General features: G+C 39.1%; 1 protein-coding gene across 1 annotated transcript in view; it reads left to right on the forward strand.

Moving 5' to 3' along the window:
• GALNTL6 (polypeptide N-acetylgalactosaminyltransferase like 6) overlaps positions 1-27,083 on the forward strand; it is a gene marked incomplete at both ends in the record, with an annotated part of 483,371 nt that overhangs the window by 178,409 nt on the left and 277,879 nt on the right. The window contains one exon of the mRNA XM_082315259.1: positions 17,570-17,708. Coding sequence (XP_082171385.1) covers positions 17,570-17,708 — 139 coding nt within the window. The remainder of the gene's footprint in view (positions 1-17,569; positions 17,709-27,083) is intronic.

The raw sequence follows: 27,083 nt of genomic DNA on the forward strand, positions 1-27,083 counted from the left end.
GTGCCACATATTACCTGCACACTAGTCGGTAACCTTATGTGTTACAGACTTCATCATCTAGAATAACCATGATGACAATCACAAGCACGCCATTCCAAAGAAATCAGAAAGCTCTTTACACTCTAAAATTCACTAGTTGCTTTCCTTAACATTGCAGTTGTTAAGTTTCTTCAAATAATGTATTGCTATATGATACTATCTATGTGCTTCTATTGGACTTGATGTTGTAAACTTAGATTTTTCATGTATGGAAAATACAGTTTAGCAGAGGACATAGTTAAATTCAACAGCACAATCTTGGAGTATTTTTTAGCCTTTTGGCCTTCAAAAGGCCAACAAGATCTTTGGATTTAACAATCATTCCAATAAATTGTGCCTACTTTCGTGTCATAGCTTTTTTTCTTTTGAGGGTATGAATTAAATTTGCAAGTGCAAAAGTCTAGTATAGTTACCTCGATGCAGTTTATGACTTAAATATGTGTAAGGTGACTTTTCTTTCTTCTCCTTCCTGTTTTCATTAAACAAGCTGACAGAGGAAAATTATTGGACTGGTGAAATGGTTTGCCTGACATCCAATCAATATATATGAAAAGGCAGAGATATATGATTGTTTTGCTATAATTTGCCTTATAGACACTAGCTCATCAAATGATGCTCTGTAATCACTGCTTCTCAAGGAACACAGCTACCCTTTGGCTGTGGTTACGTGACACAAAGTCATCCACCCTCCATGCTTGCAGTGGAGTGATATCTGGGAGAATCTGTCTTCTATCTAACAAAAAGAAAGTAAAAGAAGAAACCACATTTCTAGGAGTGGCATTTTGTTCTGCCAACCTGCGTGAAGGTTCTGTTGTCTACAAGCTGGAAACAAACTCTTTTTTTTTAGACAAACTTAACTAAAAGGTTTGCAGGTGATACTGAAATGTGAATAGAAAGACTTGCCAGGAAATTCAATGAAAAACAAACTAACTTTAATACTTAGATTAAAAAAAAAAAAAAAATCAAGACACATTTTTAAATCGCATCGTCAGTATTCTTAAAACATAGATACAGTCTTGCTTTTGGTATTTGTCAGTTAATTTATTCTGAAAAGGGCTTTATATTTTTATGTTTTTAAATGATAGCTAAAGTAATTTCAGATTACCCTATTTTCAGGTTACTTCTATTTTACATGCTGATTAATGGGATAGCATTTATGTGTTTTGGAAACTCTGGTCAATGTCTATGAGGCTATTGATGCTTCTAATTGCTCCTTGCATCGTTGTTCCATGGCAGCTTACAAAAGGTGAGACTGATCCTGAAGCACAGTGAGTACTGGTGTATAAATCAGGGAAGGAATAGTCTCCAGAGGACAAGATAGCAGACACTAAGAAGATGCCAATTCCATTGTCCTCCCAGGTCTGTTGTCCTGCTCTTCCAAAGGAAAGGCTAGTCTGGTTATTGAATACTTCGAGTCACTCTTCAGGGATTTTATAGTTGAGAGACTAGTCTAATTATAATATTGTCATACAAAAATTAAAAGAAGTGTCTAATTAAATAATGTTAGTTTATTTGTTTTTTCAATATATTGTGTTCCCAGCTTTTACTGAAGCAGTTATACTGGGAAGAAATCCAAACTTCACATGCTTCAGAAAGAAGAGTGAAAGCTCTTAAAGTTCTAGAGGGCTGACATTTTAATTCTGATCTGAATTCTCTCAGTGCCAGGAGGCACACAAGGCGCGAACATCGTTCTTCCACTTCGATCGGTCTGCGGCTGCGTGCTCTGGAGTCCCAAGGGCCACAGCGCAGTCTTCTGTTGGTTTTTTCCTCAAGACATGACCGATCCAGTTCCATCTCCTCCTCCTCACTTCATTACTGATTTTCTCCATCTCCGAGTTGATGCTCGTCGTTTCTGCAACTTTTTATTTTTTTTTCCGGGAGGAGGTAGTTGGCCTCCTGCCCAACCCCCATGACTTGGAGGGCCAGTGGTTTTTCTGTCAGGGTGGCCTTCCCTTAGGCTGCGTTGGTTCGCGGCACCTTCTTCAATTTTATCCGGTGCACCCTCCAGAGAGGGATCCCCTATCCACCACCCAGGGGACGCGCCTTCTAGCCGTGCAGCCCCAGCCGAAGGTGACATTTTAATTAGCTGCTGTTAATCAGTAAGTTAAGCAAGTTACTAATATACTGCTGCTTCAGTATGGTACTTAAATGACTTTTTTTCCCAGTTCATACAACCATCAACTTTTTTTATAGTTTTTATGTTTTCATGGTTTGTTTTTTTTTTTCTGAAGAATCTGAAGTTTTACATGGAAGTTATGAGACCCTGAGAATTTCTTGGCAATGTCCTATAATAACTTCATGTCTGTTTTATTTAGTGGATAATAATTATACATCTCAAAAATGCTAATAAGGGTAGTGAGAAAAGGATAGATTCTTGGCTACAATTTTAGCCCACTGGTGTAGTTCAGTTCAGACCTATCATTTGAGGGAAGCTTAATCTCACAGTTGTAAGAATTAAGTTCAGGAGCTAAATCCCCATTTTGAGAAGGTTCTTTAAGGATAATCCTTGAGGCTAGCTGTCTCTCTGAATGCCTGGATGAAAAAGAGTTTATGTTTTCAAATATTTCTTGGTCAACTGATACAAATGAAAGGGAAAAGAGAGAAGGAAAGCAATTGATTGGAAAGTTTATCATTGCTTAGGGTAAAACCCGAATGTACTGTGTACGGATGATTTTATTCGTTTGTTTATTTTTAGCAAAGACTCTTACAGGCATATTGAAGGATAGATTCTTTCAATAAGCTTAAGTGTATTGCATGCATTTTCACAAACCATCTGGATGATGAATCTATTGTAAAGGAAGTGAGCTCATTACTAGTGATTTCTGTCAGAGACAAGTCTGGTTTTAGCAAAAACATCATGGATTTTGGAACATGTATTCTGCAAATATAACTAAAACAAAAAAAATCGAGAGTCAGTAGTTACAATGAATATCAAAAATTGAAAACATTTTGAAATCCCAAATGTAACCTTATGCAGAAAGTCTTCCTCTATGTGGAGCATCAATTCTTAATCCAGTCCAAGTCCTCTGTCATAATTTCTCTTGATTGTAATAATACACAGTGAGGCTTTGAACTATTTTAAAGATGTAGGTTCACTATTTAAGAAAGTACAGGAAAAAGTAAATTAAAGATGTGCAGAAGCTCTTTCTGTAAGTTAAAGGATATCAAATGAATGCAGAGATGAATTAATGGCAACAAAATAGACAAGATAAGTGGGTTTTTTTCTTTCTGCTTTTCTAGTTTCAAATACACTTTACAAATTAAAAGGTGGAATTTCTGGTAATGCTTCTAAAACAAAGCCTACAATTTAAGTTAATATCTGCTTTATGTCCTGTTCTTCTGTTGCCTGTGGTTATGGAGAGCTAGGGAAGTGTGTATGCTTGCTCTCTTAGCATGGTTGCTAAAGATCCCCTCCCTTCTGCTCAAAGACTGGATTTATTGAGGGGCTTTTGATCATACAGACAAAAGCAGAATTGAGAATTACTGTGTGCTGGGTAAATACATCATGAATCTGCATAATGGAATTTAACATTTCTTAATTTTTCTCAGTGAGAAAGAAATTGTTAGGGAGTTGCTTCATATGTGCCGAAAGACGAGCAGGTGGGGAAGAAGACCGGCTTGGCTGAACAGGGAGCTTTTGCTGGGACTCAGGAAAAAAAAGAGAGTTTACCATCTTTGGAAGAAGGGGCAGGCAACTCAGGAAGACTACAAGGATGTTGTTAGGTTATGCAGGGAAACAATTAGAAAGGCGAAAGCCCAGCTAGAACTTAAACTGGCCACTGCAGTTAAAGATAACAAAAAATGTTTTTACAAATATATCAGCAACAAAAGGAGGGCCAAGGACAATCTATCCTTTATTGGATGCAGCGGGAAACATCGCCACAAAGGATAAGGAGAAGGCTGAGGTACTTAATGCCTTCTTTGCCTCAGTCTTTAATAGTCAGACTAGTTACCCTCAGGGTATTCAGCCCCCTGAGCTGGGAGATGGAGATGGGAAGCAGAATAAAGCCCCAATAATCCAAGAGGTAACCGTTAGTGACCTGCTACTCCACCTAGATGCCCACAAGTCTATGGGGCCAGATGGGATCCACCCGAGGATACTGAGGGAGCTGGTGAAGGAGCTCGCCAAGCCACTCTCCATCACCTATCAGCAGTCCTGGTCAACCATGGAGGTCCCAGAAGACTGGAAGTTAGCAAATGTGACACCCATCTACAAGAAGGGTTGGAAGGAGGATCTAGGGAACTACAGGCCTGTCAGCCTGACCTCAGTGCCAGGGAAGGTCATGGAGCAGATCATCTTGAGTGCCATTACGCGGCACGTGAGGGTCAATCAGGGGATCAGGCCCAGCCAGCATGGGTTTATGAAGGGAAGGTCCTGCTTGACCAACCTGATCTCCTTCTATGACAAGGTGACACACTTGGTGGATGAGGGAAAGGCTGTGGATGTTGTCTACTTGGACTTTAGTAAGGCCTTTGACACCATTTCCCACAGCATCCTCCTGGAGAAACTGGCTGCCCGTGGCTTGGATAAGGGCACTCTGCACTGGGTTAAAAAACTGGCTGAATGGCCGAGCCCAGAGAATGGTGGTGAATGGAGTCAAATCCAGTTGGCAGCCAGTCACGAGTGGTGTTCCCCAGGGCTCAGTATTGGGGCCAGTTCTGTTTAATATCGTGATCGATGATCTGGATGAGGGAATTGAGTGCACCCTCAGTAAGTTTGCAGATGACACCAAGTTGGGTGGAAGTATTGATCTGCCTGAAAGTAGGAGGGCTCTACAGAGGGACCTGGACAGGCTGCATCAATGGGCTGAGGCCAACTGTATGAGGTTCAACAAGGCTAAGTGCCGGGTCCTGCACTTGGGTCACAACAACCCCATGCAACGCTACAGGCTTGGGGAAGAGTGGCTGGGGAGCTGCTTGGCGGAAAAGGACCTGGGGGTGCTGGCTGACAGCCCCCTGGACGTGGGCCAGCAGTGTGCTCAGGTGGCCAAGAGGGCCCATGGCATCCTGGCTTGTATCAGGAATAGTGTGGCCAGCAGGACCAGGGAGTTGATAGTGCCCCTGTACTCGGCACTGGTGAGGCCGCACCTCGAGTACTGTGTTCCCTTTTGGGCCCCTCACTACAAGAAGGACATCGAGGTGCTGGAGCCTGTCCAGAGGAGGGCAACGAAGCTGGTGAAGGGTCTAGAGCACAGGTCTTATGAGGAGCGGCGGAGGGAGCTGGGGTTGTTTAGCCTGGAGAAGAGGAGGCTGAGGAGAGACCTTATTGCTCTCTACAACTACCTGGAAGGAGGTTGTAGTGAGGTGGGGGTCGGTCTCTTCTCTCAGGTAGCAAGCAACAGGACAAGAGGAAACGGCCTCAAGTTGTGCCAGCGGAGGTTTAGATTAGATATTAGGAAAAATTTCTTCACAGAGACATTGGTTAGGCATTGGAACAGGCTGCCCAGGGAAGTGGTGCAATCACAGTACCTGGAAGTGTTCAAAAAACATGTGGATGTGGTGCTTGAGGACATGGTTTAGTGGTGGACTTGGCAGTGCTAGGTTAACAGTTGGACTCGATCATCTTAAGGGTCTTTTCCAACCTTAATGATTCTGTATACATCTGAAAGTTAAAGCTGTGTTCATGTAAGACTTTTTGGGTTGATACCTGAAACTTTTTTCTGTCTATGAAAAAATGAGGAAGTATTGTTTTGGTTCACAAACAGGATTTTCAAATTGGATGTCTATCCTTTGATAATGTTAGTTAAGTTTTGTCATTTATGTAAGATTTTGAAAAACAGAGACTGTAATTTTAAAAGTTTGGTTTTCAATATATATTTTTGATTTGCTTCTTTTAACCCAGACATCAACAAAATGAAAGAAATTCAGCAAATACTTTTGGCTGAATCCAAACATCAGTTTTCAGCAAATGAGCTTTTTCAAAAAATTTCCCAATGGCCATATGCAGGTTCCTGCTGAATTATGCATAAATGTGGGCCTTGGGATAAATATTTAGTTGTGTTCTGTAGGTGATGAGTTGTCCTTTTGAATAGAAAATATTTTAAACTGATTAGTTGAAAATCTATTAAGTTCGTGGCTGAAGGTGATTCTTTGAGTCTCCACATCTGCCTTTGCTTGATTCCACAGCATATATTGACTAGAAATTTCAGTCGACTTTAGTACAGAAAATTTATTCAAATTTGTGTCAGGGATTTGAAAAATAGTAGGCATTAATTAGACTCCTCTTATTCAGAAAGAGGTGAATCAATGGCAAGGGAGGAAAAGGGCTGTGTAGAGCTGTGCTCATGGCAGGTCAACCACTAAGTTTAGTTCACGTTACCACAAGAATGTCAGTCAGTCAGAAGGCTCTTTCAAATGAAGAATGTGTTTTAACCACAAAATGAACGATAAAAGGCAGTATTAATGATTGCAACATTAGTGGTATCTTACAAGGAGAGGGAAAGGCATCCTGTGGGAAGTGCAGTAGCAGTGAGTATATGCAGCAGTATATGTAGTATAGAAACAGTTTTCAGAAGAGTAATGTGTCTGATTTGCCAAACAAAAAACATGAAAAGGAGAAGAGCACTGAGATTCAAAGTGTTACTTTGGGTGTAGCAGAAAAAAATGTATTATGTTTTAAGTAAAGCAAAAGAGCTTAAGTAGACCAATCCCAAGAACGTGACATAACTTGAGTTTCAGTTGTTTATCTGCCATAACTGCACCTTGCTATATCTTAACATGTTAGTACAGTTCCCTGGGCTTATATTGCTTGTCTTGAGGATAATTCTAGTATCTCTGAATTTGTAGGGGTGGGGGTGTCTTGGTTTTTTATTAAACTAGGTAATTATTTGCATACTCAGCTTCAGTTTCATATTAAAGTAATTATCATCTGAGAAATATGGCAGTGCATTTTGTAATGCATAGATCCAAGTGGACCTGAAAAGGCAATAAAATGCATATATACTACCTGAGGAAGTTACCTTCTTGGCCCTGAGTGTGCAAACTCAGCCTGCTTATGAACGCTCTTCTCAACTTTACAGAAGGAGGAAGGGTGGCCTTGCCACTGAGTCACTGTGCTGGGAATCAGGTGGCATAGTTCTTGTTCCTGGGTCTGCCTCAGACTTTAACTGTGAATATTTATTATCTTCATATGTAAGAATGGATTTTTTTTTTATTTTTTTTTTTTCTGGTAGAGGTCTTATAGGGTAAATCTAAATTTGCTGGGAGCTGTTACAGCTCATGTATTCTTTCTCTGTAGGATATGCGTCATGGAGTAGTGCTTCTAATGCAAGAGTGACAACGCTATTGCGCACTGTTGACTCATACATAGCTAAATTCCTTGTTACAGGTTATTCATCTTCTTTGTGCAACAGCCACAAAGCCAGCTTCTAGAGCTAGTTTAGTTTGAATTCATGAAAAAAAAGAAAAGAAAAAATTAAAGAACTCCTATTAATAGATTTGTTCCACGGAACATCCTGTTTATTTTCCTGTGATGGTATGTGGTAAACGACACATGGTTATAATGAGTCTTAGAATGAAGAAAAAAAGAGGGGGAGGGAAAAGTCTTGTGTTAATTACAGCTCTCAGAACACTATCATTTTGTATTTCTGGGCTTTCTAAAACTGTACCTACACAACTGTAATTCTGCATTAACTTTGTGGAGCTGTTTAGTTCCTGTGTATACCATGTTAATAACACTTTAGTTTAAGCTTTTCCAAGAGATCAGCTTGGACACATGCATTAATTATAGAAAACCCACTGGTACTAGAGACTATTAGAATGCCATTCTTGATTCAGTTTGTGTGAATTAATTTATTTAAGCACTGAAACAAACACCTTACCGCTATTAGTAGATTTTTTTTTTCCCCAGGTAATCTTGTTCCATAGTAGGTGCTTTTTATCCTAGCAGGTAGTTCAGTTACTAAACCAAACTGTGAAGCCTTTTTTATGGTTAAGTTCTGTTTCTCACGTGCTTGCTCATTCAGTGGTTGGCTCTGATTAATGGTCTACAGCCAGTCTCTTCTAATGTTAAATGAAAAAAGCATTCTGATGGCTGTGGCATTTGGTGATAAGTAGTTAGACTAAATAGAAGATGTACTGTGCATCCCTTGGCTACAGAGTTATGATTAGATTCAGCTCAGCCTGCAGAATGCTACTGAGGATATTGCTGCTCTGCTGTAGTGACAGAGCAGCTCATATCAAAACAGCATGTGTTGCTGCTTGTCTTGCATTGTACACTGCGGCATTCTAAATACACTGGACATACCAAATAGTACAGTATTTTTTTTTCCTCTTTTTTCCTAGACTTATTAAAGTGGGAAAGGGGGTAGAATGAGTCTTTCTGCCTGCTAAGCCATTGTAGTACTTGCAGCAAGTGTTAAAAGCCATAGATTTTTAAAAAATATTCTTATTTATTCTTGTGAAGTGTTTGTTCAAGCCTTCAGACAATATATGCAGTCACCCTTCTGCTGAAACACAACAGTGCCACTGGTTAACCTCATAATTTATTTTAAAGCAATCACTTTTCCCCCAGACACTGTATTTTTACTCCACAATGCATATGTTGGAAATTCAGAGTCTGTGTTTTTAATGTTTCCAATGGATGAAAAAGGTGAGGGGTACACTAGTCTAATGATCCATAAAGCACAGCTATAAGATTTAGGAATTAATTATTGATTGAGAAAATGCACATATTTAAGACAAAGCACAGTGTCTTGATTTCAAATAACCAAAATGAAATGAGTGATATAAAAGTTATCATAAGCAGAGTTGGATTGCTCCAACTGTTAGCTGTCTAATGCACCTTTTCTGCCAGGACATAACTGCCAACAGCAAGGGCCAGGTTGAAATTTAAAATGATATGTAGTAAAATGCTTAGATACCTGCAAGAATTAATCTCAAGAGCACTGAGCTCATTTTTTTTTCTTGCAAATTAATTGACTCGGCACACAATATTTTATTAAAGATAAGCAAAAAACATGTAAGGGCTAACTCCTTAAGTATAACAATAATAACTTTGCAGTCCTCTTTGGCAAGACGGCAGCGAGGCCAGCTGATTGTTCCCCACTTCTGAACTAAAACCTTCCTTACTTTTGGGCACTGTGGAGTCCTGCAGTGCAACAAGGCCCACTTCAAGTTGCCAGAGTTTTGGTGCTGCAACCTGGGGCTTCTGCCACTCTGCCAGACGTTGCTGTTTCTTCCTGCACTTGCTGTCCTGCTTCATTCTTCTGCTTACCACCACTACTGCTCATCTTTTAGCTGCCCTGCCTCACCACTGTGTTTTTTCCTAGCAGTTTCTGTTGATTCAGCTTCTAGGAAGAGTGTTTGAAGCACTATCATGCCCTTAGTGTATACGGACTGCTGGTAATCAGCTTCTCCCGCTTCATGGACTCTTAAAATCTGATGCCGTCTTTTTCTTTGCATTCTCACACAGAAGTTATGATCTTAGATTAACATGAAGAGTCAACCCAGGCCTGGTTAGTCTATGGAAATCTGGAAATTCTGTCTAATGCCATTAAAAGGCTGTATTTTGTAATTATTTGTTTTCACTTTGATATGTATTTCTTTTTACAAAAATTCTTCTCAAACATAGTAAGACCAAATATGTAAAATAAGTACATTTCAGAGGTTCCCATTTCTCCCTCTTATCTCCTCTCCAGGAAATGCTCTTCCTTTATCTACTTCCTACGCAGTATGGGATTTCTTTTTGTTGAGGGATGGGGAAACACATCGCCGCTATAAGTATAGATCTCATTTCTGTGTTAGCAACAGGTTCCTTTCATTTCTATCTCATGTGAGTGATAAGCAAACAATACTCTAAAGATTCAACTACAATACAACATGAATGTACTCTTTTAATTTTTTTAAGGAACATGTTCTCTGGTTTTTTGTTGTTGGGGTTTGGTTTTTTCAGTTCTGGATGTGAGCAGGCAGTGAAATAAAAACATTTAAAGTCATATCTTTTCCTCACTTTTTCTTCCAAACTATGCTATTTGTATAAAGCCATTCTTGAAAAGAGAGGCAGTTTAGTTTATATTTCTCCTGCTGACCATCATGGTACTCTAGTAGCAGTCCTGAAAGGACAAGGCCTCATATTTGTTCCCAATAATATTTCTATACCACTTATTGAGGACTATGTGGTCCTTTAAAAGAAATCCTGTATGTGCTACTGGCATCTGAAGGTTAAGCAAATAGTAGGAATTTGAATACTTTCTACCAGAAAACTGGAGTGAATTGTAGATTGTTTGTTTTCTGTAGTAGTTTGATATTGAAACAGTAATAAATAAATTTTGTTATATATTTATAAAGAAATTATTTATTCTTGCTTAAAAATGTATTGTTCAGATTTTACTTGACAGGATTTTTATTTTTCCCAACTGCATAAGTAAGATTTGATTACAGCTGTGTCTGTAATGCTAAGAAAAAGCCTTTTATATTGCCTCAGACCTTGACAGAGTTATGTATAAATAATTAAAAGTATTGTAAATCATACTGCAAAGGCTTTCCAAGCTGTTACCAGATAGAGTAGCAAAAAAATAGAACCAATAGGCATTTTTGATCCAGTTTCTATTGATGTAAAATCAATTAAATTGCTTTCCTATAAATTAGGCTCATGAAGTTGTACAATTAGTGGGATACCGAGAAGTTTGGGAAAAGTAGAACAGACTTCTGATAAATATAGTTCAGTTTCTGCTACAAGTTTTTTTGACTTTGAGGAAGAATATAATTCCAGCAGCTTATCTCCAGTCCTCCTCCTATTTCTCATAGAGTTCATAGAAATTGAAGATTGGGATCAACCTCGCTATATGACCAGAGTGGTATCAATAATCTCTCTGAGGCACGGTATCATTCCTTTCTTGAATATGTATGGCTTCCACAGTTCCCTGGATTGCCTATCCCATTGTTTCACTACTTTTACAGTTAGAAAAAGGTCCTTATTTTCTATCTGAAAAGCTGTAGCATACATATATATAAATATACACACACATTTTTTACTACTTGGATAGTCCTGTTTGATATGAAGGCAATTACTTTCATTTGAGGCATGTGCAGATTTAATTTTCTCACTTCATAACAAGTCAGGGAAGAACATTCTTTCATGCCTTTCTTGACTGAAAATCTTTTAGTGGAAATGAATATAAACTTGGAAAACCACAAAAGGCATTTGTTCAAAGCAAGCAGTTCCTACCCCAGTATGAAAGGAGAAAGTGATTTGATAAAATAACTTCCTTTCCCCCCTTTTTTCCTCAAAGACTAGTCTGTACTAGTCCCTGACTTGGCTCTTGAACTAATCTTAGATAAAAAAATGTTCGCCCACATGTCCTCTAAAGGTTTCAAAATACAAAATTTGCAGACAGGATGAGAACTCCACCAAGTGTAGATACTCCAGAAGAAGCTGAGACATTTACTGTCCAAAAAAAAAAAAAAAAAGAAATCCTATTTTGTGCATTTATCAAATCACCTCCCTGTTCAAGATAATTTAACCAGTACTTTAGCAGACGTGCTGCACCATGCCGCCTGTAAGGATAAGGAAAAATAAGGAAGAACATTATTTTGTTTGTACACAAATGGAAATCCACTTCCCAAAAAAGCAGAATGTGGTGGCAGTCTGAATTGATAATCTGTTATTAACCAAAACAATATGAAGTCCATCTCCACAGCGCAAGATGACAAACTTGTATACAGCTGTGCATTAGGGAAACTCAGAAATTATGTAAAAGATACTATGGATTGCTTTAAACACAGTTTTTGCCCTCTGACTCGGCCAGTTGCACTGTGACTCCCATATCAGGGAGCATAAAAGGTTATTGTGTAGAAGTTCATGTGGCAAGAAGGTGGAAGATGATGTCTGACTCAATGTTTTTATTCAGCTAATGATCTTTATTTCCCCTTTTATTTCTTACACTTTTCTTTTTAAGCTGATGTGTGACTGCATTCATTTTGAATTTGTGTTCCTCTGTCTACCCTTGCTAAGAAATACAATCACTCTCCCCCCATGGGACTTCAGTGCTGTATTGAGATATTGTTTTAGGATAAGATTAGGTATCTGTTCTCCCTGTGAGAACTTTCATGAGAGAGGATGAGCTCTGAGTTTACTTGTGGTGTGCACAGACAACATTGTACTAGATTCTGAATGGAATATTTAGGGCTGGTAGACAAAATTCCTAATATACTTTAAAAGAAAAGGCAGAGTTATCCAAAATAATGACATGCACTGTAAGACAACTTATTTTTGGTTCGTGTATTAAAATAAACTCCTTCTATTTAGTAAAGCATTTAGCACAGGGAGAATTCTTATTCCCTATTACAAATCTTATTGGATTAAAAGATGCTTGAATGCTTGAATTAAAAGGGTATGCTTAAATATTTTTGTGAATTATAGTCTTAACTTGGTGTAACTGTGAAGTCTTGCCTGTGTAAACTAATAGCAATGAGTATAAACAGTAAATAATTCAGATTTGTACACAGTTCTTCCCCACAGACACTGAGTGGCTTATGTTCTTTATCCACTTAGTTTCCTGTCAAGAAATTTCTTAAGTTCCTTTAACTTATATGGCAAAGCCAATCTTTTTTATCATGCCTGTTGAATTATAAATAATGTTCATCTGAATTATAAAAACAAACCCCCCAAAACAAAACCCAAAAGACCCTGAAACCAGAACCTGTTGCAGTGTGTTTTGTTGTTCATACTTTTAAGCAGTGTTCCCTATCTGTTGCTTGCAGAAGTAGTGCAGAACTCCTGTTGCATGTTCAAATTCATTTACAGCTGATATATTTTGCCAACAGTACCTCTGTTCTCTTTATAATTATTATACCTGGCAACTGTACGAACATGGCTGATCCAGAGCCATTATTCTGCTATTACACGTTTGTACGGAATATACAGAATGTGTTTTTATTTTTTTGCCTCACCCTAATCCTCTTACCTTCATGCCATCTGCTGAACAAGAGAGTTTATTCTCCTTCTGCTGTATCTGTATTTAATATCAGCAGAAGATGCTTTAACTGAGGTGTCCTTGAACTATCAGTTACCACAAGTTGTCAAGCATAAAACTTAAAACCTTTAGGGCTAGGTATAGAGTGTGTTGTTTCCTAGGAGACAGTAACATGCTTGAGTGGGGCTAAAAAAGCCATATAGATCATCTGATATTTGGCCAAGCCAGTACTTTATCTGGATGGCTATAATCATGGAATCACAGAATCGTTAAGGTTGGAAAAGACCCTTCAGATCATCGAGTCCAACGGTTAACATAGCACTGCCAAGTCCACCACTAAACCATGTCCTCAAGCACCACGTCTACCTGTCTTTGAAATACCTCCAGGGATGGGGACTCAACCACTTCCCTGGGCAGCCTGTGCCAATGCCTGACTACCCTTTCAGTGAAGAAGTTTTTCCTAATGTCCAACCTAAACTTCCCCTGGCGCAGCTTGAGGCCGTTTCCTCTTGTCCTATCACTTGTTACTGGGGAGAAGAGACCGACCCCCACCTCACTACAACCTCCTTCCAGGTAGTTGTAGAGAGCAATAAGGTCTCCCCTCAGCCTCCTCTTCTCCAGGCTAAACAACCCCAGCTCCCTCAGCCGCTCCTCCTAAGACTTGTGCTCTAGACCCTTCACCAGCTTCATTGCCCTCCTCTGGACAGGCTCCAGCACCTCGATGTCCTTGTAGTGAGGGGCCCAAAAGGGAACACAGTACTCGAGGTGCGGCCTCACCAGTGCCAAGTATAGGGGCACTATCACCTCCCTAGTCCTGCTGGCCACACTATTCTTGATACAAGCCAGGATGCCCTTGGCCTTCTTGGCCACCTGAGCACACTGCTGGCTCCTGTTCAGGCGGCTGTCAACCAACACCCCCAGGTCCTTTTCCGCCAGGCAGCTCTCCAGCCACTCCTCCCCCAGCCTGTAGTGTTGCATGGGGTTGTTGTGACCCAAGTGCAGGACCCGGCACTGAGCCTTGTTGAATCTCAAACAGGTGGCCCCGGCCCAACGATCCAGCCTGTCCAGATCCCTCTGTAGGGCCTTCCTACCCTCCAGCAGATTGACACTTCAACCCAACTTGGTGTCATCTGCAAACTTAGTGAGGGTGCACTCCATTCCCTCATCCAGATATCTTACTTTACCATTTTTTAATCTGAATATCTATAGAGAAGCATTTTGAGATGATGTATTAAAACCTTTACAATAGCATAATACTAAGCAAAGTAGAGATGTCAACTCCAACACCATCATAGTGTTTTAAGAAAGAAAAAATCTAGCGTATTTTCAAAACATTGCTTACATTGAGTACTGAGTGAAAAATCAGTGTAATAACTCTGTAATCACAAAACTTAGACAGCACTGTATGAAGTAAATGGTGCTGTTAGGGGTCCCATGCAATGGAGCATTCTGATGCGATTTTTGGGCCCAGGTTGAATATACATGTCATTCTCGTGCTTTTGGGTTCTTACCCTCCTTGAAAAATCAAAATCCAAGCAATTGAACTAAAATTTCTGATTGTCCTTAGTTTCTGGGGTTATTTATGCTGCAATTGTACTAACTCAGAGGGAGTTAGTATCAAGTCTTAGTGCTGGGTTGGTTTTATCTATCACATTTTGGTGAGCCTCCCTTTAAACCCAAAGAGGCCAAAAACTCACCATCAGGCTTTTTCACTCTCTCTGTTCCCTGCAATACTTTATAGCCCTGATGCACTTTCCGAATTGCTGTTTTGCCTTCCGGCAGAACAAACAGTATAGGAGGGCTTCTTTCTGTCTATCGATCGGTTTAAAGTAGCCTTCTGTAGCCCATAATGGGACATTAAACTCCTCCATGCTCTTTTTCATGAGAATTTTGCTCTTTCTGCATTGTGAAGTTTCCCCTTGTCACTGTAGCATTTTAGGTAAATTTTGGATAGGCCAGCTCCAAACCAGTGTGCCATGATGGCAATTTCCATCAGTCATCTAGGAAAGCAAATCAATGACAGAAGAGAGTTTTAATGTGCTTATCTGTACAAAGGGAACCCTTCAGGCCTACTGATTATCCAAAAGTTGTACTTCTTTTTTTTTTTTTTTTAATACTTATCTTATACACTTTCTATTTCTCTCTTTCCAGGGAAAGAAATGGTCTCTTTTTACTTGAGCTCTTTTAGAGAAATTAGCCAACTGCTTTCAGCTGGATCTGGTAGATGACCACCTGATTTCTAGCTAATCAGGAGGAGCTGCAGGGTGAGAGAGCAAGCAAACAAGAAAGCCAGGAGAAATATCCACTGGATTCACAAAAGCCTACAAGCCTCTGTTAATGTTCTAGGTGTGTATTTTAATTTAGTGTTAGGAAAGAGTCATGCTTCACAACTTCCAGTGCACCTCACAGCCCAGCTTACTGTATAAGTGCAAAAGCAATTTATATACTGCAATTGGTCAAATACTTCTGCAGCATGATACAAGAAAGTTCAGCCTGTTCCCGAGTTGCTCTAGTTAACAACTGTGATATCTATTCTTTTGGCTTATGCACAGTGATAGCGCTCCATATTCAGTGAGGAAGAGTGGAAGACTTCACTTTAAACGTACTTGTCTTAAGTTTCACTAGCAAGGGATGGTATGAAGAAACTGTAGTACTATGAAAAATATTCATCTCCTGAACAGCCAAATGGGCTCCTTTAAGAAAAGCAAAGCAAAGAACCCATCTTTCTTAATACAGGGTGAATCGCTGGAATATACAGAAAGTTATATTGTAAAAACATCGATTAGCAATAGTCCATCTTATCATATAGGTCATTTATTCTGGAATTTCCATTATATTAGTAACTACCTGGATAAATCCCTTATTAAAAGCAAATTAAAACAGTTACTTTGGGTCTACTTAGAATATGTACTGGAAGAGAAGGGCTAAAATTTCTGTGTCTTGGGGGTTGAATGACATTAGCTTATTGTTACTGTATTATGAAACAGATTTGATATAATTGTACTATTGAATTTTGAGTAGTACTCAGACTTGTCAGCTGCTTCTTTAATATTTACCCCTCCCCATATTTATTATGAAATCATAAAGATTCACATAGAATCTTAGTCTCAGATTTTGTATTATGTTAATGTGTTATGTGTATTTGGGGATGTTTGAAAATAAAAATGACAAGATGCCTGTTAGTAATGAAATAGCATAAACAAAGAGTGTTTCATAACACAAACTAACTTTTTTCCCTTCTAAGTAACATCAATTATTTTCGTTAAGAATTTAAATGAAATTGTAATTATATATACAAAGTTTGGAATAAAAAAATTGTTATTTTATCTGAAAAAATTCTGAAATTGAGTAACTACAGCATCTGTAACTGTATATTCTACGTTTTTAATATTTTGTGCACATGCAATATGAAATAGAGCATTGACAGAGGCTTGTGGGCTTTAAGGATACCACTGGATGTTTTTCTCGCTTTCTGTTGCTTTCCTCTTCATCCCCTCCTGCAGCTGCTCCTGATTAGCTAAGGATCAGGTGGCCTTGGTCACTTATCAGATCTAGCTGGGAAGTTGATTAATTTCTCCAGAAGACCTCAGGTAAAAGGAGGTATTTATTTATGAGTGGGCCTGGAGGGAGAGGGGAAGAGAGGTTATAAGCTAATCAATTAGATGTAGAGGAAAGCGTATCTTCTTGAGAACCTGAGTAGGCATGAAGGGCTCAGAAACTCTGAGGAGTTCATTCTCTGCAAGAATGAAAAGGATAAAAATAGTTGAGAAGAAGCAACGGCTTTTATCTTCTGATTTTCTTTGAAGTGTTTTTGTTTGTTCTCTGCTCTCTGACTGGAAGAGATAGAGGTACAGTTGCCTGAGGTAGGTACTAAGCAAGCCAAGTGACTGATGACAAGAACTAACTTGGGAATAAAAAGCTGGAATGGAAAGTCTGTGCTTTGCCAGGGAACAAGCAGGTGATTTCTTTGGGGAACCAAAGTGACCAGATTCTGAAACCAAATCAGCAGTGCTGAGACATGAGAAGCACTGAGTACATCTGGCTGGTCCCTTGGAGTGCAAGGGTGTTCAAGGAGCCCAGTGCAAAACATTTGGGTTCCTTACCATTTGCTCTGGAAAGCTGGACACCCTAAACTTCAGTGCTCAAGTTGTTTTTGGAAAAGCGGAGTGCGGGGGAAGGGTGCTCTGCCTGCTAAAATGTGGAGTAACTAAGTGATCAGGTTCCTCATATCAATCAAAGGGAGTGTTGCTGGAAATGATCCATTTGTTCATAATTTTGCTATGAAAGCTTGATTCTGATGCAAAAAGGTCTTATTTAGCTTAATTTACAATTCAGATTTTTACGTATAAATGGCTTTAAGCTGATTGTGTCTCTGGAAAGAAGGAAAGCTAGATGAATTGGGTGAATTCAGAGGGACTTCTGAGTCCCATTATTTGTTCCTACTTCATATCTTTGTATTGGAAGTAACAGGAGTGTTGCTAAAGACATTGCAAGAAATTCCTTAGAGATGTTCCAGACACAGTGTATTAACTGAAGTTCAGTCTCACTTATTTTTGTCTTTGTAGTCCATTTTGTGCTGTCAGTTTGAGGCAAATAATTGTTTTGTTTCATTGTAGGGAAAGGTGAACATGGAAAGCCGTACCCTCTTACAGAGGAAGACCATGATGATTCTGCTTATAGGGAAAATGGCTTCAACATATTTGTTAGCAACAATATAGCACTGGAGCGATCCCTGCCAGACATCCGGCATCCTAAGTACGTAAATTGTTTCCTGGACTACTTGATTTTAAGTTTTTATCTTTGTATATCTCTAAATAACCTGTTTGCCTGGAAGGTCGAACATGAACCCTCAGACAACAAAAAGTGACCGTTTCATTAAACAGGAAATGGAAAATTTATCACTGTTGTTAAATCATTTTCTCTATCTGTCTTTTAAACTCATCTCTCATCTTATTAGTAACACATTAAGACTATAGCAGGCCTCTTTTAATTACAGAATGATTTTCATGGCATTTCTGGGTAGTGATTTATTAGGCAGTGATAAATAACATTTCACATAGTTTTTCAGGTTCTCATTTGGTAATAGCTGCAGATCTTTGGGCTGGGGGACGGGGTGACAAGTTGCATACAATGTTTGGATCAGTATTTCCATAATGTTTCATTTGGTTTTGTTACATAAAGAGTGAAAGCAATCCAATAGCTACAGCTTATCAGGTGCTGATACTACAGCTGAATTACGTAGAAACAGAATGAGCAATGATGAAATGCACATGCAGAATTAGGGGCGGGAGTTGAATGATGGTATTGTTCCTTGATAGCAGTAATATCCTGCAGAGAAATAGGATAAAGATTATTCTGGAAAATAACCACTGAGCTAAAAATGATCAAGCAGTTCTCGGCAACCATAACTTTCTTTTCATGTTCTGTAATTTTTGGCTCCCTTATATGAAGAGTAAAGCTTTCTAACTGTAACAGGAAAGGGCATGTATGCCTTTTTATGCTTCAGGCTATGGTCCTCCAGAGTCATTCTGAGCTTTAAAGGGAGGGATGGTTTGGTTTGTCTCTTTATGTGGTGCTTTTCCCTCTCTTAATTGGATGTTATGCAATTAGGGGGAAAGGTACAAGTGTGTGACAAAACTAATTGTCTCCATGGCTAGGTTTGTATTTTTCTTCATATACAGTGCCCTTTATTATACAATGTTTCAGGTTAAGACATATACTCACTTCTTAACCTATACAATTTTGTTGTGTGAATTAGTTTAAAATTCTTCAGGGAACTGAAGAGAACTTGAGAGCTTGACAGAAGCTCTTGGTGGGTGGAAAGAGAAATATCATGGCAACTAACACTTCTTGTTCCATCAAATGTGGAACTGTCCTTTTCAAAGAATGAACCATGTATAAATGTTTGCATAGTAAGATTTTAAAAAATAATTCACAATGGAGGAATTAACCAAAAAAAATTTTTAAAATAATCTTTTGTTGGAGGTGTTTCCTGTTTAATTGCCATGTCTCATTGTTTTGAGAAAACACTGTTTATCTGTTAATTTGTTTATATTAGTATTGTTTCCATACAATTAAGTCAAATGAAATAATTTTAATAAGCTGTATCTTTTAGGTACTTTGTTTGCCTTCTACTTTGCCAAGTTACCTGAAATTATTTGTAGAAAGAGTGCTTTCAAGAAGTTTGAGTTCTAATATACAGCTGTACAGCATCAAAGCTGTGTTAAATTACATTGTTGGCATAATAAATATGCTCATCAAACATTCTTCTCTAGTAGCAAAACTGCAGAGGACAATTACTAAATACAAAAGGAAGCTGACATGTTTGTTCTCCCTTTGTGTTTTTGTAAGTTGCTCTTCTGGCAATTTGTTTCTCACTTGCTCCTGTCTGCACAATGACATTTCCTTGCACGTCCCCAGAAGCAATGTGAGCGATGTGTTGTCAGAAGTGATGTATTAGGAACAAGTCAGTGTTACGTCAGCCTTTCTCTACCCCCCCCCTTCCATCTGCACCAATCCTTTAGTGACTTTCACCTAAGCATCTCATACGGGAAATTTGAATTCTTGGGTATCTACATCATTTTCATGTTCCAGTTCAGGTAGGTTTCCATGGTGCTCAGTCAAGTCTTGTATGGTTGGTGTTTTGGTAGTGTCCTGAGTGAACTGGCATGCATCCTTCTAACCTTCCTTATGTTAAACACTTGTGACACAAGTAGTCCATTAGTTAATTGACTGCATCACTTGTCTTCTAAATGTAAAGATAAAAAATGTTCTTGTGCTAAATTTGCGAACTAAGTAGTACACCGATTAAGGTGACAAAGTTGGGCTCTGTACTTCTGATGGTTACACCCTGAAGCGAGTCTGTATCTTGAACTTCCAGGACGCACAGAAGTCTGACAATGCTTTGTGACCTACTGTCAGAAACAAACCCATCTCTCGGCTGCTGTATGTTAAATGTGATGCAGACCAGTCTCAGACTGCACTTCTCTTTTGGAAATATGTCTTCTCTTCAGAAGCATGTGTGAAATGTGAAGTAGTTCATGCTCTCGAGGCTGCTTTCAGAGAAACTCATTGGGAAACTCTGTAACTTCTATGCCAGAAAAAGGTGTTCTTATTGAAATAAAATTAGACTAGGTAATTCAAGTGAGGTATAGCAGGCAAGATCTAGATTGGTCAGCTTCTGAGTATTATAAAGGGCTTTGGCTTTGTAGAGCTTCTAACGGCCCTTCAGCTTATAACTATCTTCTTTTGCATGTTTGTGGGGGATACTATTATTATAGACTTTGAGCTTTTGATCTTCTGTCTCTATTTAGGGTATACCATTTGCACAGGGGCTTGTGTATACTGAAGAGTAATTTCCTGAAAACGTTGTCTAGGGTTTGTTTTAATGAACCAGATAGAATGGTTTTATTGCGATCAGTAGAGAAAATTCATAAAATGAACCTTCAAATACAACAAAAACTGAGTGGTGAATCCTGTAATTTGGATCAAAAGGTATTTAAATTAAAAGAGCAGCTGTAGTAGTTTCTACATTTCTCTGAAACCACTTAATTGAAAAAATTTTGTTCTAAAATCTTAGACCAAAGAAATTTCAAGTCCCACTTCTAAGTGATTGGTTTTCTGGGAAGTATGCAAAGATAGCAGATAACCAAAACTTGCTCTTTTTAATCCAAATGAACTTTCTTCTTCTTGGTCTCTTTGGAAATTGGGCTCAGGATTTGCAAAATACATCTTCTGGGAGGGGGATGGGTGGAATTAAACTAATGCTTAGATGATTGAGCTCTGAGAAAATCAGGTTTTCAATTTTTTTTTTTTTATAATATTCTTGGGGTTTTTCCTTTAACTGTGACATATTTAAAGCGCTTCAGCAAGATGTATTCAGATTGATGCTTCTTTCCTTTTTTTTAAGACAGTAAAATGTGTGTGCTGTAAAAATCCCTAGAGAAATGAAATGGTTAACTTCTATTTTAAGGCTGACTTAACAGCTTCCCTGTGTCCTTAATATGTTTCTATTGCATCCCTCTAATATTTCCCATGTTTGTTATGTTTTTTAATGTCTCTCACAGCTACCCTTGAAGAATATTTTTTTTCCATGTCTGAGTGCTCTTTGTCTTGTTTATGTCCCACTCATGCAAAAGTCTCTTCTCACAGTGGATCCTTGCTCCAAGATACATTAGCTAATTCTCTATTCTTTGCCCACAATTGCCCCCTAGCTTTAAGTTTAAAAAAAAAAAAACAAAAAAACACAAAAAACCCCACAACAACAAAAAAACAAACCAGAAACAAAAAAAAAAAAAACCCAACTTTTTTTTTTTTTCTTTAATTCCAAATGAAAATCTGAAGCAAGATTATAATCTCGGTTCATGGGGATTTCAGGACTGATTTAGTGAAAATAAGAGTTGTGGTCACCTAAAGTGGAAGGCAAGATTATGAGTTTTGGGTAGTACTGAGAGTTGGCAATGGAATTACTATTTGAGAGCTACAAGTTCTGTACCAATATGAAAAATATTTCAAAACCCATAAAGTAGTGTTTTTATTTTTTCTTTTCACCTGCCTCATGCCACTTTATGTAGTCTGGAATACAACAAACCCACTAAAGATAGGAAAAATGCTGGCAGTGTTGTTTTCTATTGTAGAGAGACAAATGCTACTTATTCTAATTATTTAATCTGGCAGTTACCATTCATTCTTATCTTTTCAATGTTATTAAATATTCTGCCATTTATACCAGTTTTGTTCAAACAAACAAAACTAAATCTCATTCACATTTTGAATAGCTTTCAATGTGATTTTAATGAGGCTTGGGGGAATGATTGCAATCATCCAGTCTCAACAGTGAATATAAATTTTGTGGTGTATCCTGTTTCAAACTCCTAAGTCTTTGTAAACTAGAGCATCCAATTTTTTAGCTTTCATCTTTGAATCAAGGAATTCAAGTTAATTCCTGATACCAACACAGTTGCAAGCATTATCATTTAAAATCTTCCATGGTTTTGGTATGTTTGTAGAGCTTAATTTCAACAACAGGTCTCCTTTTATCTGCAATTTGTAGATTATTTGTTGATAACTGGTGTAGTCACAGATCAGATGAACAAATGCTTGTTGGCTTATAATAATATATATTATATATAATAATATATAATAATATATAATAATCTATCGCAAGAAATGCCATCTTTTTAGGTTTCTACAGGCATAGATAGATTCATTTTGTACTGGAGTTCTTAATGTTCATATTGTACCTTAAGGATGCCCAACCTGATTTTTGTGATATCTGGTTTTTTGCACATACGGGCTGGAATCAGTGTTTCCAGGTGTTGACTGCTGGTCTTGCTGTTGCTGTGTGAAGTGGTGGCCCTTCACTGTCACTCCAAGAGTATTCCTTTTCAGAAGTCTGAGCTATGGTCGGGTTTTTTACACATTAAATTTTTCACAAGCCTCAGAAGAAATGCATTTTTGTATTCAAAGAAATATGGGTGTTTAGCTAAAGGCTGTGAGATCTTCTGTGTCCTGAACACTAATGAGATTTTCTTTCTTTTCTAATAATAAAAAAGCAAATTTCGCTCCACCTGTTCTGCGTAACTGAAACTCTCCAACTCTCCCTCCTTATCAGTAGCAGAAACTGAGAGAATGCCTGAATGGTGTTCTCTCAAAATATTTGAATGCAGTGTGGTTCCTGTCCCTTGTATTTTTAAAAGAGGCTAAAATGAATATGCAATGGTATTTCTTGGAAGGGGGCGGAGGTTCTTGTTTGGCTGTATTTTTTTGTGTCTTTGAAATAGTTGCAGAGTTACTGTTAATACTTAGTTATGTTTTAGTAGACTTTGCAGAAAGACTAGAATTACTAGACTAATATGGGAAAGGGATATCAATATTATAGTCATGCAGTAGTTCGTGTCTGAATCCTCTAAAAATTTTCAGTTATTGCATTGAATGTATTTAATTACTTTCTTTTTATAAATACAGTGCATTTGTCACAGTTTAGGCTATGTATATTGTCCTTAATTTTGAAATCCATCTTTAATCCAGTACTCTGAGATGGATTCTAACGAATTCCCTCAGCATTCTATGATATTAAAGACAGGCTTAGATTGTCCTACTTCAAGACACTAAAAGAAAAATTACTTAATCTAAGTATGCTGAACTTCACAATACTTAATAAGGCTCATGGTAGTAATTAGTTGTTTGGATCGATCTCCTATTGGATTTTTGATTATATGTTGAAAGAAACTAAGAGTAGAATGTTTCTTTCTAGTTCTCATTCACTTTGGGAAATCGGAAATGTCTTTATAGACATATATATGCTGCATTGCTTCGTACCACTGTTTACTAGTATTACCTTAACCTCATCTGGCCACAGAGCAACTGGTTAAACTCAAATTGTGCCTTTAGTGGGGTAATGAGAAAGCTGGAGGTTATTGTTCTGACCACTTCTCAAAGTGGTTTGTGCAGTTACTGAATAATGTAGTGAAGGTGGAAAGTCATGCAGTCAAAAACATTATAGGCAACATCCCCATTTCCAAGCCTCACCAGATTGTTCTCTGCCATTGCTTCAGGGCATCTCATTGTTTTGCGGAGCTGCACTTACAGGATCAGGAATATTTTATACTCAAGAAAACTTGTGGCCTTCTGTCTCTGTCATGCCTGCTGTCGGTTCCTCTGCAGGATATGTATTGATAGTAACAAATAACATGGAGTAATTCCCAAGTGCTTTCTGGGTGCTTTGTGCGTTTTTTTTTTTTTTTTAATGGCAGCCACAGCTAAAGTGTGGCTGAAGACTGATGATTCCCCTTCTGTCTGTTGATGAGGAACAGGCTGCAGTGTTTAATAGGCCAGTGAGGAGAGTCCAAGCCTGATGGGTCTGTTTCTGTTTCCTGAAAAGAATTTGTTAAAAGAATAAGCTGTTTATACAAGCGGAGGAAAGTAGTTCTTGTGTGTTTAGATGCCTTGCGTGTTACCTAGATCCACTAAAGCCTCCCACGCAGCTGAGAAAATAGCAAGCTGAAGTAAACATAACTGTGAAATCTAAACTTAATAGGGATAGGAATACCGAAGGATGTTCACCCTCCAGCCAATTCTGTGCACCTGGGATAGCCAAGTCTATTAGCATTTGGCAATGGTTAAAGCCAGAACTTTTAACTCTCAAATAATACAATACTAAAATTGGAAAGTACATATAACTTCATTAAGATCTGAGAGAAATGTGGAATGTTCTGGGGATTCATACCTTTGCAGTTTACAGGTAAAAGTGATGACGTTATATGCTGTTAATTTAATAGTTTTATGAGAAGCTTCAATATACCTTCCTTTTTCTTATATACCCATTCTTCCTTCCTTTCCAAGCATATTTTCATAAATTAGGCATGTATCTAATGTGAATTTGCATAAGACTGGATACTTCTAAGCAAATTAAATTTCAGCTCTAATATTAACAAAACACGGCAAATGCCAGTGGTACAGTCTCGCTGGCAGCAGAATTAGCTGTTATACCTCATGTAATAAGGATGGGAAATGTGCAGCAAGGCTGGAATGAAAAAAGAAACTTATTTCTGTTTTGCCTGGTTTGATTATTAAGCTCTAATTTTCCAAAGCCTGTGCTGGCCACAAGATGTGATAGCAGGCATGAGGACTTACCGATCATGCTGGCACCTGTGGTCCACCAGGCCTGACAGCAGCACTCTTGCAGCATTTGCTCCCCCATCTACCAGCTGTCATCTTGGTGTTATAGGCACTGGTCAGACCTAGTAATATCTCGCCCGTTATTTAATCTCGTCTATTGTGTATGAGAGATGATGTTGAGAGAGAGGTGTGAGCCTGGTCACATGTTGCTGTGAAAGCAAGTGGAGGAGACATGTAGGTAGATCACAGAAGGAATATCTTAAAATACTTAGGCAAACTGGACATAGTAAGTCCATGGGCCCTGATGGGAAGTACATGTGAATGCTGAAGGAACTGATATAATTTTGAGGCCACTCGCAACTGTCTTTGAATGATCACAGCAATTGAGAGAGGTTCCTGAGGACTGGCACAAAACTGGGATGAGAGATCAGTGATGAGTGGTGTCCCTCAGGGGTCTGTACTGGGGCCAGTGCTGTTTAATATCTTCATCAGTGACATAGCGGGATCAAGTGCACCCTCAGCAAGTTTGCAGATGACACCAAGCTGAGTGGTGCAGTTGACACGCCTGAGGGACGGGATGCCATCCAGAGGGACCTGGGCAAGCTGGAGAAATGGGCCCATGAGAACCTCCTGAGGTTCAACAAGGCCAAGTGCAAGGTCCTGCACCTGGGTCGGGGCAATCCCTGGTATCAGTACAGGCTGGGGGATGAAGGGATTGAGAGCAGCCCTGCCAAGAAGGACTTGGGGGTGCTGGTGGATGAAAAGCTGGACATGACCCAGCAATGTGCTCTCGCAGCCCAGAAGGCCAACCCTATTCTGGGCTGCATCAAAAGCAGCGTGGCCAGCAGGTCGAGGGAGGTGATTCTGCCTCTCTACTCTGCTCTGGTGAGACCCCACCTGGAGCACTGCCTCCAGCTCTGGGGTCCTCAGCACAGGAAGGGCATGGACCTGTTGGAGAGGGTCCAGAGGAGGGTCACAAAAATGATCAGAGGGATGGAACTCTTTTCTAGTAAGAAAGGCTGAAAGAGCTGGGGTGGTTCAGCCTGGACAAGAGAAGGCTGTGGGGAGACCTTCTTGCGGCCTTTCAGGACTTAGAGGGGGCCTCTAACAATGATGGGGAGGGACTTTTTAGCAGGGCCTGTTGCAACAGGGCAAGGAGTAATGGTTTTGAACTAAAAAGGGGGTAGATTCAGACTAGATATAAGGAAGACATTTTTTCACGATGAGGGTGGTGAAACACTGGAACGGGTTGCCCAGAGAGGTGGTAGACGCCCCATTGCTGGAAACATTCAAGGTCAGGCTGGATGGGGCTCTGAGCAACCTGATCTAGTTGAAGATGTCCCTGCTCACTGCAGGGGCGTTGGACTAGATGGCCTTTAAAGGTCCCTTCCATCCCAAACCATTCTATGATTCTATGAGTGGCTGATATGCCAGAGGGTTCCTAGAAGCCTACAGGATGGCTTTGGAATATAAAGGCAAGTGGTAAAAGGTAAATTAGGATTTCTGAACCAGAAGTTAAAGGGTAATTGAACGTCATGGGTTGGTTTGTTCCTGAAGCAGTGTGCTTAAAACACACTTTGAGATGACAAAAACCTGAGGTTGTAATCCTGTTTCTTCTCCTTCAGCCAGGAAAACAAACCTAGACTCAAAACAGAAGCTTTTTATTGCTCGTGTTAAGGTCTGCCTGACCTTTGAGAGGCAATCAGATAAGTGTGCTTGGTATGAATGAATGAATTTTGAGTACATTGATATTTCTGTAATCGTCTCTCAAAAAAAAAAAAGTGGTGGTTTAGGGAGTTTTGTTGTTGGTGCATTTAATAGCAATAACACACTTGTTTCTACTGTACAATTTAATCTTTTCCTCTTTTTTTTTTATGAAAATAGCAATAATGGTTTGGAGAAGGCTTATTTGTTCTAGTAGGAGAAAGTGTTGTGACGTTTATTGAGGCCCATACCCAGTAATGCCTGCTTGCTTCCCAGCTGTGAGCCACTGTGAAAATAAAGATTACTTTCCCCTCTGTCAGCTCACACCCAAGCTAATTTTACAGCCTTGTCAAATGGCAGCAGAAATTACTAGTTATCACTACTTTATCAGGCTCAGTTGACAAGGCTAGATTGGAACAGAAACATGGTGTGACTGAAGCTTGTTGCTGTAAATTGAATACTTTGACATGCTAAGACAATTACTATGTAAATCTTCACTAGAAAATGTTTTGTCCTGGTAGCTTTGTAGAGAGCTTATCAGTAGCTGGGAGCCCAGTGGGTGCTGTAGTCCCTTTAATAAAGGGAAAGAAAAGGTCAGATCTGAAAAAGCAGCTCAGCTAAGAGACCGTGTGCTGACAAAGCCAGTGGAGAAAAAAAAATAGGTTGAAAATCTGTTTCTGTTTTGCTCTAATTTTCTGTGGCCCTTCCTGTAAGAGGAGAAAATTGGAGGTGGACTACTTTTATGATCCTGTAACTGCCGTAGTAGGCTGCTACCTTCCTAAATGCAGCAAAGGGATGTCTGCAAGA

The sequence above is a fragment of the Platalea leucorodia genome (assembly GCF_965183815.1).
Source record: "Platalea leucorodia genome assembly, chromosome: 6".
Taxonomy (NCBI): Eukaryota; Metazoa; Chordata; class Aves; order Pelecaniformes; family Threskiornithidae; genus Platalea; species Platalea leucorodia.